This window comes from Natrix helvetica (genome assembly GCF_964273705.1).
Source record: "Natrix helvetica genome assembly, chromosome: 4".
NCBI lineage: Eukaryota > Metazoa > Chordata > Lepidosauria > Squamata > Natricidae > Natrix > Natrix helvetica.
This window is the reverse complement of record NC_138550.1, coordinates 15,261,265-15,280,365: the sequence shown is the minus strand read 5'-3', so window position 1 is coordinate 15,280,365 and position 19,101 is coordinate 15,261,265. Positions and strand designations below refer to the sequence as shown.

The 19,101-nt window shown below is 40.7% G+C and overlaps 1 protein-coding gene across 2 annotated transcripts in view; it reads left to right on the top strand.

Annotated features, from left to right (window-relative positions):
- The window catches only part of TRPC6 (transient receptor potential cation channel subfamily C member 6), an 82,881-nt gene extending 66,232 nt beyond the window's left edge, over positions 1 to 16,649 (top strand). For both annotated transcript variants that reach the window (XM_081950363.1, XM_081950362.1), the window contains exons 6-12: positions 580 to 813; positions 1,871 to 2,135; positions 4,293 to 4,488; positions 6,316 to 6,519; positions 8,585 to 8,668; positions 9,388 to 9,463; positions 16,238 to 16,649. In XM_081950363.1, the coding sequence (XP_081806489.1) occupies positions 580 to 813; positions 1,871 to 2,135; positions 4,293 to 4,488; positions 6,316 to 6,519; positions 8,585 to 8,668; positions 9,388 to 9,463; positions 16,238 to 16,389 (1,211 nt within the window). In that variant the 3' untranslated portion in view covers positions 16,390 to 16,649. The remainder of the gene's footprint in view (positions 1 to 579; positions 814 to 1,870; positions 2,136 to 4,292; positions 4,489 to 6,315; positions 6,520 to 8,584; positions 8,669 to 9,387; positions 9,464 to 16,237) is intronic.
- Positions 16,650 to 19,101: the final 2,452 nt, after the last annotated feature.

The window sequence follows — 19,101 nt, the reverse complement described above, 5'->3', positions numbered from 1 at the left end:
ACATGGGCCAGTCCTGGGGGCTGATGGAAGCTCAGACGAGGGCACTGAGGCAGAGAGAGAGAGCTAGACAGCAGTGAGGAAGAAGAACAGCTGGAGCCTGTTCCCAGAATGCGCATGCACAGAGCTGCTAGAGAACAAGAACAACTAAGAAAGCAGGGTCGACTTAGGAGTAAAATCACACCTTGGAGGTGATTGGCCCCTCCCATAGGAAACAAAAGAGGAACGAAGGGGGAGTGGGCTTTTGCAGGAAACCATTCATTCATTTGGTCGTTTCAAGAGTGGGAAGTTCTGTTTGTGACTATAAGAGACTCTGTGCCAAGTATTGCCTTGCCCTGCGTTTGGAAACTAGTTATCTGGCCACGTGAGATAAGGTTCATATTGATAAATATTCCTCTGAAAGACTTTGCCAAGCCTTGCAGGCTGTGAATGAAAGGAATTCACCATCTTGCCGGGACCAAGAGACTGCTTCTTGCTTGTTAAGAAAGCCTAGGTCAGAACACGTGTTCAGAGTCTTTTAGAGGTAAGGAGAGGCATGAAGTCTAAAGCTAATGTTCTGTTTTCTTCTTTTTTTTCTTTTAGGTATGATATGGGCTGAATGTAAAGAAATCTGGTCCCAAGGTCCCAAGGAATACCTGTTTGAGTTGTGGAATATGCTAGATTTTGGTATGTTGGCTATTTTTGCAGCCTCATTCATTGCAAGGTTTATGGCCTTCTGGCATGCGTCTAGAGCCCAGAATATTGTTGACGCTGATCCAGAGATGAAGGACTTGTCAGATGCAACATTGGATCCCAGGATAAAGTACTACACTTTGGGTGAGCAGCTCAGATTTATATTGTTATTCCGAAGTGTACCGTATATACTTATATATAAGCCCATCCAGAAATAAGCCAAGCCTCTTTTTTTTAAACCAAACTTGGTTTATCTTTGAAATGAAACAGAATAACACCACATAAACGTGTCCTTTTCCTTCTAAAGTAAAAGAGGTTTTACTGAAAGTAAATTAAATGCTATAAAATAAATATCAGCCAGACATAAACAAGCCATTTCCATAAAATATACAACAATTTTTAAAACATTTTCCCCCCAAAATATGACACCACCTGAATCTGATGAGACAGCGACTCTCAAAATCCTAGCTTTCTTGTCCTTCACTGGCTGCAATCCCAAATTATAATAAAAAGCAGCAAGATATAAAAGGTTGGTTTAACTCTTCTTATGAGATGCCATAATTTATTCACCAAGTTTATCAGCCATCATCGGCAGGAAAAGTGATGTGTTCATTGCAATCCTGAATGTAAACAGTGTTGAAGCCAAAGAGAAACACTTCTGCACATTGTTGCATGAACTCAGTTCCAGAGCAAAGGAAGATCCGCTCATTTGTTTTATTTCATACAAGGTTAAATGATACCTAGGCTACAGGTAGTAATGCAATGGTCATAAGTGTGAAAATGTTCGTACGTTTCAGTGCTGTTGTAACTTCAAGCAGCCACTAAATCAGGGGTCAGCAACTTGTGGCTCTGGGGCCGCATGTGGCTCTTTCACCCCTCTGCTGTGGCTCCCTGTCACCGTCGGCTCCACAATTGATAGAGCTTTCGATTAGGACAGGTAGAGGAAAAAGGATTCCACGCTAGGAGGAGACTCTATGGTGGGGGAACCCAACTTCCGGTCAGCTCCAGAACTGAACAGGGGTCTTCTGCTTAGGACCTTTGTAGCTCTTTGAGCGTTTAAGGTTGCCAACCCCTGCACTAAATGAACTGTTGTAAGCTGAGGACAGCCTGTACTGTGGTTGACCTACTGTCTTGAGCAGGCAAGTAGAAGGACAAAAGCTCAACATATTAAACTAAAACTCTTCTATTTCTTTCTTTTTAGCAAGAATAGACTGGGATCCATCTGACCCTCAAATCATATCCGAAGGCCTGTATGCAATTGCTGTGGTTTTGAGTTTCTCACGCATCGCCTACATTTTGCCTGCCAACGAAAGCTTTGGACCCTTGCAGATATCACTTGGTAGAACCGTGAAAGACATATTCAAGTTCATGGTCATATTTATCATGGTTTTTGTGGCCTTCATGATAGGAATGTTTAATCTCTACTCCTATTACTTGGGAGCAAAGCAGAATGAAGCGTTTACTACGTAAGTTAATCCTTATGGAATCGGTGAATGATTGCATTGGAAGGCACTCAGCTGGATTAAGTCTTTTTGACTTGGCAACATTCTTAGAGTGAGCAGAATGTATTTGATTCCCTTGTCATAGTTAGCTATGGTTGCTGACCCTGAAACATTTGTTTGCTGTACTGGTTTTTTTATGCAGTTAATATCGATGCCTTCAGATCTGTGAAATCAGATTAGGTGAATGTTTTCATGAATGGATTTGAGGAAGCATTATTCCTTTTAATCAGTGTGTTGTTGTTTTTTTCATACTGTTGGGTTGCCAGAAAATGGATTGATAAGATTATTAGAGAAAGCGGAACTAGGATGCCTGTACATTTTCCTAAGAAGAGATATTATGCAGAAGGAAGTTTGTGAAATACTTTTCATATTCTTTACTCTGTGTACATTCAAAATTCAATATTCTGATGCAGATGTGTGAGCATGCATTTAATTAGTTTATTCGGTTATTTATTTGTATCCTGCCTTATTATTTTTACAAGCAACTCAAGGCAGTGAACATATCCAGCACATCTTCCTCCAAGGACTTTCTGTATGCAGAGAATCTTACAATCCTAAATCCAGCATTGTGCATGATGAAATAAATTGGAAAAGGGCTGTATCAAAATTCATACTGTAAATTGTTGCAGCTTGGGATTTCAGCTAATTCTCTACCTGTGCCTTCAACTATATTTTGGATTTGTTTACACTCTTTCCCAGATGTACTGTTTTCCTTTCGCTATCCAGCATTTTATGCTGACTAACAAACTCCAGTTCTAATTGCTCTATTTTGTTTCTCTTTATATTCTTTCTGTCCCATTTTGCTGTTATTGAAGCATTAGGGTTTTCCCAATCCAGTACTGATTTGTGTGTGTGTGTGTGTGCATAGCATTGTGATTTCATCAGGACCAACACTCAAAATAGTTGAAATTGCTGTTAATATGTAAAAAGATATTAAGAAAATGTCCAAATCAGATTATGCCAGAGCATGCCCATTTCTTTCAAACACACTAAGAAAATGTAAACATGTAGAAAAAAGGAAGGCGATAATATTTAAAAGAAGTAGGGGGGGGGGAGATGATTAGAAACATTTCTACTTTTGACTTGCCAAAGTAATTGCATTTTTCCTATCTTTTTCTAGCAACATCTGATCATGTCTCACTTAAAAATTTGATGTTTATGTTATTGTAATTTTTTTATTGTTGTGATCCACCCAGAATCATTGAGCCCCAGAAGTTTAATATATTATCAAATGGAAGAAACAAAATATTAAAAAGTTGTGATATTTATGTAGTTACTTATCAAGCACATCTAAATTCTATTAAAGTAACCAAAATACCTTTACAATCCCCAAGGCATGTCACAACTTTTGAGCACCCCCTAATGTTTGGAAATTGAAAGTTGGAAAATTGGACACGCCCAATTCATTGTGATATGTGTGTGTATTCACAAAGATGAGTCAAAAATGCAGGATGATAGGTATGATGTCACACCACCTTTGAATGTTAGTATGGCATTGTTATAGTAGAAGCAGGTAGGTTTTAGATTGAGACAAATGCACCTTCATCTTGCATTTTTCGATATACAGGTAGTCCCTGACTCACAAGAGTTCATTTAGTGATCATTTGAAGTTACAAAGGGACTGAAAAAAGGGGACTTATGACCGTTTTTCACTCTTATGACCAGTGCAGCCTCCCCGTGGTCATGTAATCAAAATTCAGATGGTTTGCACTTGGCTCATATTTATGATGGTTGCAGTGTGACCTTTTGCGACCTTCTGACAAGGAAAGCTAATGGGGAAGCCAGTTTCACTTAACAACTGCGGTGATTCACTTAACAACTGTAGCAAGAAAAGTTGTGAAATGGAGCAAAAGCCACTTAACAAATGCCTCACTTAGCAACAGAAATGTTGGGCTTGTTTGTGCTCATAAGTGGAGGACTACCTGTACAAATATACAATGCATATCTTGCAAGTACCACCCATGGCATGCTATTAATTAATTAAAGATAGGCAGGTTGCTGCTACTGCAGTTCATGTTTTTCTAGATCTTTTGCAAGATTGGTTCATGCTTCTATTTATTCTTTTCTAGATCTTTTGCAAGATTGGTTCATGCTTCTAATTATTCTTTTCTTTTTTTCCAGAGTGGAAGAAAGCTTCAAGACTTTGTTCTGGGCAATATTTGGACTTTCTGAAGTAAAATCTGTGGTCATAAATTATAACCACAAATTTATTGAAAATATTGGCTATGTCCTTTATGGTGTTTATAATGTCACCATGGTTATTGTTTTGTTGAACATGCTTATCGCAATGATTAATAGTTCCTTCCAGGAAATTGAGGTAATATTCTGATTAAACTGATACGGGTTTTCCTCAGAGACATTAAAATGTTGTATATATTCTTAATTAGGAACTACAGCCATGCTAGTAAAAAAAAAAACCCCAGGAAACATTGTGGCGTAGAAGCAGTCTTTGAGCTAATAGAGCTTTTCTTTAAAATTATTACTGTTCATTAAAATTATATTTACGGCTCTGCCGATAGTTAAATATGAGTATTCAGCAATAAAACTTTATATTTGCATCAGTCTTCTGTTTTGGCCAAGGCCTCTTCTGGAAGATTGTCATGAGAGCTATTATCTTCTTGAGTACTCCTGGGTGTTGCTTTCTTTGGACAGAATTATGTTCTGGCCAAATCCAGCAAGAGTATTCTGTTACTTTTATATCTAATTTCCAACACTGTGATTTAAGTAAGATGTTGACAGGCTACAACATGCCCAGAGATGATGCTTAGCCTGCACGCTAAGGCCTGTGAAGAAAAGTTGAAGGATGTTAGCTTGAGGGGAAAAGCTATTAAAAATGATGTAAAACTCACCTTCTGAAGCTATAGCTAGATAGTTCTCTGCAGAGATGGGTTTCTACCAGTTCGCACTGGTTCAGGCAAACCTGTAGTGGTAATTTGGCCTGGGTCACAGAACCGACAGCGACCTAGGCTGGCCACGCCCCTGAACCAGTTCCCTGGTCTCTTCTACCATTGCCGACATGTTTCTGTGCATGCAGAACCGACAGCGACCTAGGCTGGCCACGCCCCTGAACCAGTTCCCCGGTCTCTTCTACCATTGCTGACATGTTTCTATGCATGCAGAACCGACAGGGACCTAGGCTGGCCACGCCCCTGAACCAGTTCCCTGGTCTCTTCTACCATTGCCGACATGTTTCTGTGCATGCACAGAACAATTTACAGTCAACTGTGCATGCGCTAGGAATGCATGGCTGGTGCCCGTGTGAAACAAACTGGTACCAACCGGTATAGGAATCCAGCTCTGGTTCTCTGCCATTCTAGAAGATAAGACATAAAAGAGCAGGATGGAATAAAAAAAAAGGATTTTGATTAAATTCCAGAAAGAATCACCTGACAAAATAAGGTAATAAACTATGGGGGAAAAAGAGAAGTATTTTCAGCACTGAGGAAACTAGTTTTTTTATTTCCTAGCACCAAGCAAAGAACTTTTATTTGAATCGCTCAATCAGTGTGCTGATTTTTTAACATCTTGCTGTTCAGAAATTTGCATTCAGGCTGCTTCTTTTATTTTATTGCTTTAGTGGTGTGCTTTTTAATAGTTGTTAATTAATTATATATTTAATGTATTTGCCTTTCATGTGTTTACTTAACAATATTTATAGTCAGCTCCAAAAACCCAACATAGATCACCCTGAGAAAATGTTGATTTTGAAGAATGGCATCTATTTTATTTCTTTTTGCAACTCTGTAATCCCCTGGCATTGGGGTGGAGTCGGGGCGACTGAATGGAGCTAAGTGTTTACTGGCCAGATGCTCTTCCTGACACCTACATGCAGTTCACAGCAGATATTTTCTCTTAGATTCCCAGAAAGAGAAATATCTGCTGCTGCCTAGAATTGAACTCCCAACCTCCTGAATGTGAGGCAAGCACCTTAACATCTAGGCCACTTAACTGCTCATACATATATTAAAAAAATGTGTGTGCATGTGTTTGTATGAGAGTGTGTGTGAGAGAGACAGAAAAAGAGAGAGACAGAGAGATAGCATTTGTAGGTGTTTAGACAAATCTACAGCTGTTTAAATAAGTGTATGTTCTCTTCTGTGTCCCACTGTTTCAAGTAGCCGCGACTGTTTTCTTTGCCTTCCAGGATGATGCTGATGTAGAATGGAAGTTTGCCAGAGCGAAACTCTGGTTTTCTTATTTTGAGGAAGGCAGAACACTTCCTGTCCCTTTCAATCTAGTGCCCAGCCCCAAATCTCTGCTGTACGTCTCTCTCAGAATGAAGACGTGGATGTTTAAGCTACTGTTTTGCCACGCGAAAGGTTTCCAGGAGGATGCTGAGATGAATCAGGTAACCAGCTGCCACATACTAGAATTACATATATTTTTTTTCGTAGTTTGAGTTGGAGGTGGAAGTAGGTGCTATTCCTACACCATTCAACACAATGGCTGCCTCGGGATGTGTGATTTCAGCAAGTAAAATCATGAGCTATTACACTGCTGCCCTACTGTTTCAGGAAATGAGGCAGCATACTTACCATTGCTTCAAGCCAATTTTTAGACTATTAGACAATTGAAAAATGTGCAGGCCTTGTGCATCCTGCCACCACGTGTCCACAGACTGTAATGCAATGTCATTTCACTTGGGCCTTTTAAAATTTAACTGCCAGTCTTGAAATATTATTACCCTGAAACAATTTAATGCAACTACCCAATGAAATCTGCCTTCTGCTTTTTATGTCTTACTTTCAGAGGGACTGAGAATTATTTCTGACTTTCTTTTAGTGGCAGTGTATTGTAGGAGGTCCCTGCTATTGCTAGTGGCCCTGATCTTTCCATCACTTCGAATTAGAAAGCTCTGCGTGGATGAAGTTTCCTTATGATGACTTCTTAATGGAAGTATGAGAAATCAGGAGAACTGTAGATTGCTGAAGAGATGATTTTATGTGAAAAAATAGAAATGGATGCATATATCGTGGACTTTAGAACTAAACAGCTGCAAATGCTCCAGACTTCTTTTCTGAAAATTTTTTAGAAAGGAAATTCTCTTTCATGAGAGAGAGAGTTAAAAATGAAAATTAGAGATATTTTTTTCTGCATTACATTAAAAATAATTTAGAATATATTCATATACATCCATATACACACACGCACGCATACATTCCCCTCCCTACACACACACACACACACACATATATATATATATATATATATATATATATATATATATATATATATATATATATATATATATATAGAGAGAGAGAGAGAGAGAGAGAGAGAGAGAGAGAGAGAGAGAGAGAGAGAGAGAGAGATGGATGCAAATAGAATTAAGCCAATTATGGAGATTCAAAAGGACAAATTAAGTTTATTATGGAATACTCCAATAACCAACTTGCATGTTAAGCTTTCTTTCCTTAAAATGAAGAAAATAAGGATAAGAATATCAATCTTTCGCTTAGGGGAAGGCAAAGGAAAAACAGGAGTGAAGGAGATGTTTATTTTATTTTCTCTTCTAAAGCTCCTATGAATTAATAAATAAAATGATCAGTCTTTTGGAGCTCATCTCTGATAGTTCCTGTGTTCAGTATGAAGCTTGCTCTTCCCTTATCATGTTTGTAGCTAAAGTTTCAGTCATTTGGCGAAGTAAGCAAGTACTCCAGCAAATATGAAATGTGATTTTTTAAAATACTTTGATCCATGCGAACATGATCCTCAAGATGAGTATGAAACCATTTAATTTAGTAAAGCAGAGAGCCTGTATCCTCAAAAACTATCAAGTTCTTAATATAATCAATACAAAACCCCAAAGGAGGAGTGTGGGGGAAAAAAAATGAACAAGAATTGAAATACTAAAATGGGCAAGAGTTAATGGATAGAAATAGAATATCTACTAATATAAGATCTGTGTTATTAAGATATAGAATAGAGGTGGAAATCAGAAAGGAGAAAATATTATCCATATTCCTATATAATATGTTAACATCAGTATGAAGATGAAAGGATTAGAAGTTGAAAGTTGATTGTATTATGTACAATGTTATAATAGTAATGCCTGATCAATGTAATTAAGGCTACCAAATTTGTCAATATCATCACAATTATTTGGTATCAATTATATATATAATATATATAACTATCAAGTTCCTAGATAAAAAAATAATACAGAAGACTGAATACAAAACGCCATGAAAAGAAAGAAAATAAATTGAAATGATATATCTATACAGAACCCAACTGTTAGTTGGTGACAATTAATAAAATTGTACCACTAAATAAAAAGATTCACTATTTTTCCTTGGCTTATATTTGGGGGTTCCTTGCTTATCTTCTTTGAAATATTCAGCAGGTAGAAAAAAGGAAGAAAAATAAGCTGGAATTATCTAGGAAAACTTCTCATTATTTCTTATTTTCAGATGGAGCATAATAAGCTACCAAATATAAAAAGCCCAGATGACATCGACTTAAACAGCTCAAATAATTCACAGAGAAAGTACCAGGTAAGTATCAAGTTTGCATCTTATGCTTAACTAGATCAGTTAAAGACATAGTCTTTAGTCCTACTATGTTCAGTGCAGTTTCTGAGTTAATATACTTAACTAGCTAATAAACCGGCATTGCCCAGGTATTTATTTATAGGGGGGAAATGTCCGGAACAAACATAATTTCCCCTTATCAGAGGGAACCCCCTTGTGGAGTCCTGTGAAGCTGCTACCATGGCAATTCCACTGCACTGTACAGTAGAAGCCAGTATGGCAGTACAACTCAACAGGCTGTAACACACACACCAAGGAGTGTTAGGGGTGTCTTACCCCCAGAGTGTTTTTCTCCAGAGTAAGTCATCTGTGTACCAAGTTTGGTTGAAATTGCTTGAGGCGTTCCAGAGTTATGCTGGAATACACACAGACAGACACACACATCATGAGTCCTCAACCCCCGGGCTGTGGATCAGCATTGGGCCACGGCATGTCAGGAACAGGGCCATGCAAACAAGCGAAGCCCAAGTCCATTGGAAAGCCTCTCTCCATGGAACAAGTCCCTGGTGCCCTAAAGTTTGGGGGCTGCTAATATACATGACACGGCAATATTTGTATAAGCATCCGTTTGGTCATAGCAAGACGCTGAATAGTTCCTGGAGGGCAAGCCAAGCATTAGTCAGCTTGTAGAATTGGGATCCTTTCATCAAAACAAATCATTTCTTTATGCTTCTCTTTTCTAGAAGATCATGAAACGTCTTATTAAACGATATGTACTGAAAGCTCAAGTAGACAGAGAGAGTGATGAAGTCAATGAAGGTGAGATGGGTGAATGCCTATAATTCTAATATTAGATTAAAAAAAAGATTTCTTGTTTCTTTGTATCACCAAGATTTTAGTTGTATTTTTGCTGCCAAACATGTATTTTTAATCTATGGCCTAGAAGTGTCAACTCAAGATTATATGCAGTTGTAGAAGATTCAACTCAAGATCATGCTGCCCAATGTTCGTTAGCAAATTGATGAATAAGAGAAGCAGAGTTTTCAGGTCATGGATGTAGAAAGCAGAAAATGTAAGGGGTGAATGGGATCTTGGTGATCACTTATCCCAACCTAATTGCCCAATGCAGGAATCCGTTATTACAGCAAAGTGTAGTAATTGAATCTTGGGTGGGCTTAATACACCTATAAATATACGGTATTTTTCGGACTATAAGATGCACCGGAGTATAAGACACACCATGAATTTTTGCACTCTGCAGGCTTCCCAAACTCTCTGCACACCTCTCTTTTTTTGGGGGGGAGGGCATGCAGAGTTTGGGAGGCTCTTAGAGTGCTCTGGGGGGAGGGGCAAAACGAGTAAAAAAACCGGCTTGTTTTTTGAAAAAAAAAAGAGCATGCAGAGGTTTTGGGAGGCTTGTAGAGTGCTACTGAGGGCGGGCGCAAAAACGGCCAGTTTTTTTGCTCGTTTTTGCCCTCCCCAGCCCCCAGGAGCACCTTGCAAGCCTCCCAAACCCTCTGTGCATCCATTTTTGCAAAGAGGGTGGGTTTTCAGTAGGCCAAAAATGCTGAATTCAGTGCATAAGATGCACCCAGATTTTCACCCTCTTTTTTGAAGGGAAAAAGGTGCATCTTATACTCCGAAAAATATGGTAGGTAGTCCTCGGCTTATGACTACAATTGAGCCCAAAATTTCTGTTGTGAAGTGAACATTTATGAAGTGACTTTGGTCCCATTTTACGAGCTTTCTTATCCCAGGTGTTAAGTGAATCTCTGCAGTTGATAACGTTTATAATATGACTGTTAAGTGAACCTGGCTTCCCCATTGACTTTGCTTGTTAAAAGGTCACAAAAGATGATCACAGGACCCCAAGACACTGCAATGGTCATAAATATGAATCCGATGCTAAGCAACTAGATTTTGATCGCATGACCATGAGGCTGCTCCATAAGTATGAAAAACAGCCATATGTCACTTCTTTCATTGCTATTGTAATTTGAAGTGGCCACTAAATGAACTGTTGTAAGTTGAGGACAACCTGTATAACTTTTCTTCAACACACAAACATACATAAAAACCCCAAAATCAAAATCTTTCCCATTGATCACAAACGCTATTTTTCTTTCTTGGGGGCTGTTGTGGCTCAGCAGCGTCCGGCTGAGCTGTTGGTGGACTCTGAAAGCTCTGACCATTAGGGGACTGCTCTGGAGGATGAGGAAGACTCTGGAGGGTGTTTGGAGTCAGAGCAGGAATAGAGAGGCCTGTTGGCCACCAGGTGGCATTTGAGTCAGGGAGCAGTGAGGAGGAACAGAGGGAGGTTGTCCCTGATGTGCGTAGGTGTAGAAATGATAGGAGAAAGGAACAGCTGTGGAGAAGACATCATAGAAGGAAGTAAGGACAGCTGGCTAAGGGTGTGGCCCCTCCCAAAGAGTTTATAGGTGGAGCGAAGGGAGGGGAATCTTTGTAGGAAACAACAGTCCATTATAGGAGCCGTTGAGAAAGCATTCTGTAAGTTTAATCTTGGGTTCTTGAAGATAACTTTCTAGGCTCCTAGCCAAGGGGTGGCTTTATGTAATTAGTCATGGCAGACAGCCAAGCCTGTGTCTGCATATTCATTGGAATCACGGGACAGAACAGGGGCAGTAAAAAAAAACTATATTTATTTTTCAAAAGTTTGATCTGCTAGTATACCAAGAGAACAGTATTCCCTTGGCTAGGAAAACTACTGCATAATTTTAAAATATCCAAAATTAAAGGGATGCCTTTCAGAACATTGAGTGACCAGACCTGCACAAAACTGAGGCTCGTTAAAGCAGAGTTTCAAAACTTTGGGGCCAAAACAGACACCTTGAGCAGCAACAGAAAAAAAAATGATATGACTGATTAGCTGAAGCATAAGAGAGACATGAGATGGAATTGGGAACAAGGGTTAAAATATTCCAACTCCACTAATGAACTATCTACAGATAGTCCTGACTTCATAACCACAACTGTGCTCAGAGTTTTACTAACATTCTTAAATGGGTTGCCACATGACTTGATTCTACTCTATGAGCATTTTTTACAGTGGTCATAAAGCGAATCACCACAGTTGTTAAGTGAACCGCACGCTCATTAATCAATTCCAGAATGTCTAACAGACATATTTGCTGTTTTCTGCCAGAAAATGGTGAAAAACATCACACATTCCTCTTATGCAATTTGCAACTGGTTGTAAATGCAGGCTAACAACCAAAATGTGGTTGGTTATTTATTTATTTATTTCTAAAAATTTATGTGCTGCCCATTTTGTATCCAACAGCTCTGGCCATCTTGCAACACAGAAACATTGAAAACCATTAAAAATCATACTTCGTAAAAAAAAAAACCAGCAGATAAAAATGCTTTAGGTTTTAAGACATTTGGAAGAGCCTTAGACACCTAAAGCATCCTTTCAAGGCCATCTTAACTTCAAATGGGTGTTAAGCAATGGGTCATTAAGCAAGGACTACTTAGATTGCATTGCTGAGATCTCCCTCCCTCCTCTTTATAAGAGTAGCTTAAAAGAAAACAGTTCCCAAAGGTAAAACACTTCAGAGGGGAAAAGGGAAATGTGCAATTTCTCTTCAAATTTAAACAAGTGTTTGGAGAGTTACTAGCAGTGGGGCTAGTAATATTGATCCCCATAGTGCTAAAATCTACCATCTGCAAGAAGATACGGCACAAGAGATGGGGCTGAATTCTGACTTCCATCACACGTTCAAGATAGTGAACCAGAATAGGTTTTCTTGGTGAGGTTGGGTAGGAGGGGAAGCGATGGCTGGCATGATTTAACCCCTACAAACGAACAAAAATAACCATGGTATATGAATGAACCCTGGCGGTGCAATGCAGTGGTAGGTTGCAGGCAGTACACCCCGGTACGGGCGTACCGGTGCCTGCCAGGAGCATCGGGTACCGTTCCAATACGGTGCTCCGGAGGGCCCACCCACCTGCCCAAGCTCCTTACCTGTATTTGAGCTCTTCGGCGCTTCCACGCATTCACACAGAGCATATGACGCCTGTGCAACGCTCCACCGAGCAGCTGGAGCATTGTGGAGGCATTGCAGAGGTAAGGACGCATACGTGTGCTGCACGCCTGCATGTGGGGGACACTGGGCCCCATTGTACCGTACCAGTTGCACCAGGATCCGGAACCCACCACTGGTGCAATGGTTACAGTGCAAGTATTGCAGGCAAATTCTGCCCACAGCCTGGAACTCAATCCTGACTGGGCTAAAGGTTCACTCAGACTTCCAAGATTGGTAAAATGAAGACCCGAATTGTTGGGGGCAATATGCTCTATAAACCACCCAAAGAGTGCTGTAAAGCACTATGGGGTGGTATATAATAGCAATAGCACTTAGATTTATATTCTGCTTCATAGTGCTTTACGAGCCCTCTCTAAGGGGTTTACAGAGTCAGCGTCTTGCCCCCAACAATCTGGGTCCTCATTTTACCCACCTCGGAAGGATGGAAGGTTGAGTCAACCTTGAGCCTGGTGAGATTCGAACTGCCAAATTGCAGGCATCTGGCAGTCAGCAGAAGTAGCCTGCAGTACTGCACTCTAACCACTGCACCACCATGGCTATTATTATTGCTGTATGTTGTGCAGGCAATGCCACCAGTGGTCTCATTACAGAGGAGTAGTAAACGACTGGGGAGGGCAGCACTTTTATATATATGTTTATTTTTCCTCTGGCTGTCTGCTTGAGTCTGTGGTGGATCCAGAAACCTGACCTCTGCAATTTGTAACAGGATATAGAATCTCAATCTGCAAGTCATAATACGAGCCCTGGTAGATGTGGATAGAACAGCATTTCCGCATTTGACTGCGAAACTAAAGAAAGGAGCAGATTTCTGATGTAAAAAAAATGTTGGAAGTTTTAAGGCAGACTTGATTTTTCAAAGGGAATTTCATGTTGAGCAGCCGTCTGTCCTAAGGCCTTAAATTGTGCTTTGATGTCAGTGGCAAGACAAGATAAGATAAGGCCAGTTAGCATCTTCTCTGAAATGGGTTAGGGTTAGGGTTAGGTAGTCCTTTCCGATGTAGTCCTTTCCTGGAATTTGAGGCTAAGACTTGAGAAGCAGAATGAGGCATAACACTTTGCGCTCTTTGCAGGACACGACACAAACCAACAAATAAAGGCTCACCTTTATTTGCAGAATATCATTGCTAAGCAAAATGGTTGTTGAGTGAGTCATGCCCAATTTTACAAAAACATTTTGCCACAATTGTTGTTCTGACCTAAGCTTCCCCAAAAAGCATGGAGCAGATTCCTAGTCTCGACAAAATCCTTTTTTAATTAAACGAATGTGAATTCCTCTCATTTACATTCAGCAAAGGCCTGGTAAACAGTCTTTCAAAGGTGAAGTTATGACCACAGACCTTATCTAGCTTGGAAAGCTGCCATGTAAATATTTCCCAAATGAGGTGCTGTGCAAGGAAAGACTTGGCACAGAGTCTCTGAGATTCACGGACAGATCTTCACATTCCTGGAACGAACAAACAAACGAATTGTTTACTGCAAAAGCCCACTCCCCTTTAGCTCCTCTTTTATTTCCCATGGGAAGGGCCATTCATCATCCACCTGTGGCTTTACTCCCAAGTTGACCCTGATTTCTGAGCTGTTCTTTTCTTCTGGCAGCTCTGTGCATGCGCACACTGGGAACAGGCTCCAGCTGTTCCTCTGCCTCACTGTTGTCTAGCTCCAAAGGCAGCTGAGAACTGCCAGACGGCCTTGGCCCAGTGGTGGCTTCCTGATCCCATTGCATCCAGTATGGTGCAACGGGGCCTATGTCCACCATATGAACGGGGCAGCACACACGCACACACACGCAGTGCACGCATGCATCCTTACCTCCTGCACCGCCTCTGCGATGCTCCAGCTGCTCAGCGGAGCGTTGCACAGGCGCCATACGGTCCATGCACGTGCGTGGAAGCGCCAAAGAGCTCAAATACAGGTAAGGAGAATGGACGGGTGGGCTGTCCGGAGCACCAGACCGTAACGGTACCCGGTGCTCCTGGCAGACCGTAACGGTACCCGGTGCTGCCTGTACCGGGGCGTACCGCCTGCAACCTACCACTGCCTTGGCCCCACCTCTGCCTCTGATGCAGAGCTCTCGTCTGAGCCATCCCCAGCCTCCAGGACTGGCCCATGTTCCTCCCCAACCTCCTCACTGTTCGACTCCGCTGCTAGCTCCGCTAGCCACTGGCGGGCCACAATTGTTAAGCAAATCACTGCAGTTGTTAAGTCAATCATCTGATTGTTAAGCAAATCCAGCTTTGAATTTGACTTTGATGATTAGAGAAACCAGCTGGGGAGGTCAGAAATGGCAATCATATGAGCCCGGAATGCTGCAACCATTGTAAATACACCCTGGTTTCCAAGTATCCAACTTTTGATCATGGGACCAGGAGAATGTTGCAATGGTCATAAGTGTGAAGATCAGGCGTAAGTCACTTTTTCCAGTGCCATTGCAACTTTGAAAGGTTGTTAAATGAATGGTTGTAAGTCAAGGACAAACAATCACTTGTAAGTATGACAAACCAAAGCAGGGCTAAAACTTCCCACTGTAAAAAAAAAAAAAAATGAACGTGTGTCTTATATCTCATAGCATTCTTGGAAACAAAGATGGTATTTGAACCTGATGCCCAAAAATTCCCACCATGAAGTTAAAAATAGCTCCTGTCAGGGATCCGTATACTGTAGATGTGAAGGACAAGAATGTCTATGGAAATTCTCCGTCATCCAGTTCATGGTTTCCCCAAAGGTGCTTTTACAAGAGGCAACTGGACTGTCTGGCTTGTCTTTGAAGATGTTTCGCTTCTTGGATCAGAAGCTTCATGGATAAGAAGCAAAAAGTCTTCGAAGAAAGAACAGAAACTCCAGTTGCAACTTTGGGAAGGACAAGGATCCTCATATCAATATAACTGACGTTTATCAAATACTGCAGAAGCTATTCAAAATAGTGGCAGAATTAGCTCTGCTTCGAGAGCCAACGTTAAACCTTATTTCTCTTCCTGAGAAAGATTCTGTATTTCTGGGGGAGAAAATAACCTACCTCCTTTGAAAAGCAAGATTTGTTATTAAAAATAATAATAACATAAAGGTTTCATTACCTTCATGAAGGTAAAGGTAAAGGTTCCCCTCGCACATATGTGCTAGTTGTAACCGACTCTAGGGGGCAGTGCTCATCTCAGTTTCAAAGCCAAAGAGCCAGCACTGTCTGAAGACTTCTCTGTGGTCATGTGGCTGGCATGACTAAATGCCAAAGGCACACAGAACACTAACTGTGTTACCTTCCCACAAAAGATGGTTCCTATTTTTCTACTTGCATCTTTACATGCTTTCGAACTGCTAGGTTGGCAGAAGCTGGGACAAGTAACGGGAGCTCACTCCGTTACGCAGTGCTAGGGATTCGAACTGTTGAAGCTCAGCGTCTTAGCCACTGAGCCACCACATCCCATCATTACTGTACCTTCATTACTGGTGTTTTATTTATTAGCTTCCCTCTGGAAAATAGGTCCTTGCTTCCTATGTTCCTAAGCCTTTGATCTTTTCTCTTTTACAGGTGAGCTGAAAGAAATTAAACAGGACATCTCAAGCCTTCGATATGAGCTCCTTGAAGAAAAATCACAGAACACAGAAGACCTGGCAGAACTTATCAGAAAACTTGGGGAGAAACTGTGTATTGAACCAAAGCAGGAACAAAGCAGCAGATAACAAGAACTTCTTTCTCAAAAGGAAAAGAAGCAAAAATTATCCAAGCTGGCAGACTCAATGAAAGCCATATCAGTGTTTACCTCCCCTTTGTTCCCCTTCAAACTTAATTGGCACTTTTACAGCAGACACAACTTGAATGGATCTTTTTATTATTATTTGTAACAGGGGAAGAAACAGCATTTGACTGAGTTGTTCAATCCCATGCACCAAAGGAGAAAGAGAGAAGAAGAAAAGAACTTTTCAAAAATAGTCTTAAAATTTTTTTTAAAAAAAGACATAAAACACCGTCTCGTAAACTATATGACTTTAATTGCTGGATTCTGTTAACATTGTTCTTTTTCACATATATGACATGTTCAAACACGCATACTTTATATCTTATGTGTATCTGTAATCATAGTCCATTAAAATAAAGTGAGGTTGCAATAAATTAGCTAGGAAAAAGAGTTCCGGTCATAAAAAAGAAAAGAACTGAAGCTCCTTTTACTAAACAGATAGAGGTGCAATTAAATTGTCAACTAACCAAAGAGATGAATTTCATTGTCAGTAGAAAGGCTTAGTAGAAAGGTTCAAAAGAATACATCTGGAAATAGTTGTGTAACTTTAGAACTACTGTACTACAACACCACAGGTATCACCATACTACATTTATAGTAGTAGTAGTATATATTATGCCATAACCATAATTGAGCCTGGAATTACAGTAATGAGTCGAGATAGTCATTAAGTGGGTCATCACCAATGGTGGGATTCAAATTTTTTTACTACCGGTTCTGTGGGCGTGGCTTGGTGGGCGTGGTGTGGCTCGGTGGGTGTGGCTTGGTGGGCATGGAAGGGGAAGGGCACTGTAAAATCTCCATTCCCTCTCCACTCCAGGGGAAGATTACTGCAAAATCCCCATTTCCTCCCGATCATCTGGAACTCGGGAGGCAGAGAATAGATGGGGACGGGTCCAGTCAGAGGTGGTATTTACCGATTCTTCAAACTATTCAAAATTTCTGCTACCGATTCTCCAGAACTGGTCAGAACCTGCTGGATACCAAAGCTGCGGTTGTTAAGCAACCAACGTTGTCCGTGTTAACTGAATACTGTGGTTCTGAAGCAAATCTTATGTTCGCAGTGCTTTGTGATGGGAATTAGAAGCAAACACCAGTTTCTGGCCAAAAATGTCCTAAATCTCAGCCACATTACCTCAGGATACTGCAAACAACCATAAAAGCAGTCAGGTTGCCAAGCACCCAAAATGCAAGCATGTGACTGCAAGGAAGGAGGAAGTTTGAATACAAGTGATGAGTACCGTTTAGGGCCCCTCCAAACTTTGGGGCACTGGGGACCAGTTCCGTGGAAAGAGGTTTCTCCACAGACTGGAGGGGGCGTGGTTTCACTTGCCTGTATTCTATGGATGGGGCTTCGCTTGTTTGCACGGCCTATGCACAGACTTGGGGGGTTGGGATCACTGTTTTAGGGAGTCTCATAAATGTCTTCTAAGCAACCAGTCAGCTGGGGACTACCTGTATTGTAATATCATTTTTGTAAGGAATTTAAACACTAGTATTTTAGCTGTCTTGGCCTAACGAAAATGTCTTAGGAGACCTAGTTCTCCTTTTAAGAAATTATCATATGCAGCATTTTTTTGAAGAATTGACTAAACCACTGGTTCTCAATGTTTTTTTAACCACAGACCCCCCCCCCCTTTAAATACCTTTTGTGGTCACGTACCAGGGCCATAGACCTCCCCCCCAAGACTCAAGATTTAAATCATACAATACAATGCAATAGTAGAGTTGGAAGGGACCTTAGAGGTCTTCTAGTCCAACCCCCTGCCTAGGCAGGAAACCCTATAGCGTTTCAGACAAATGGCTATCCAACATCTTCTTAAAGACTTCCAGTGTTGGAGCATTCACAACTTCCGGAGGCAAGCTGTTCCACTGATTAATTGCCCTCACTGTCAGGAAATTTCTCCTCAGTTCTAAGTTGCTTCTCTCCTTGATTAGTTTCCACCCATTGCTTCTTGTTCTACCCTCAGGTGCCTTGGAGAATAGTTTGACTCCCTCTTTGTGGCAACCCCTGAGATATTGGAACACTGCTATCATGTCTCCCCTAGTCCTTCTTTCTCTTAAGCTAAACATACCCAGTTCCTGCAACCAAATCATAACATTTCTTCCAGCCTTCGGAGACTTTTGACGACATCACGGCCACCTAGGAGTCCACCGATCAGAGGTTAATTATCACTGGGCTAAACCATATTATGTAGAATTACAATAACCATCTCACACACAGACACAAATTATATTACCAAGTTACAAAAAAGCAGAATAAGGTGGTATCATCAACAGTATATGTATAAATTATGGCAGGGTTATATTTATTATATTATTTATTATAAAGTGTATGGAGCTGTTTGCAGGATGTCATAAGCCGGGTTTATTCATTATCAGAAAACACACATTTCTCTCTCGGGCTTCAGCATACAATTAAATGAAAGTGAAGAAATGACTTTCTTGGTATGAAACTTAAGGTTTATTCTGTCACATAAATGCAGTATAGAAGCCATAAACAGCTAAGGCCCAAAAGGAGAATGATTGGAAAATACATAGTTGATTCTGAAAACCACTATTTCTCAACCTTTTGAAGATAGATGTACTTCAACTCCCAGAATTCCCCAGCCAGCTATGTTGAAGTACATCTGTCCACACATTTCCAAATGGCCAA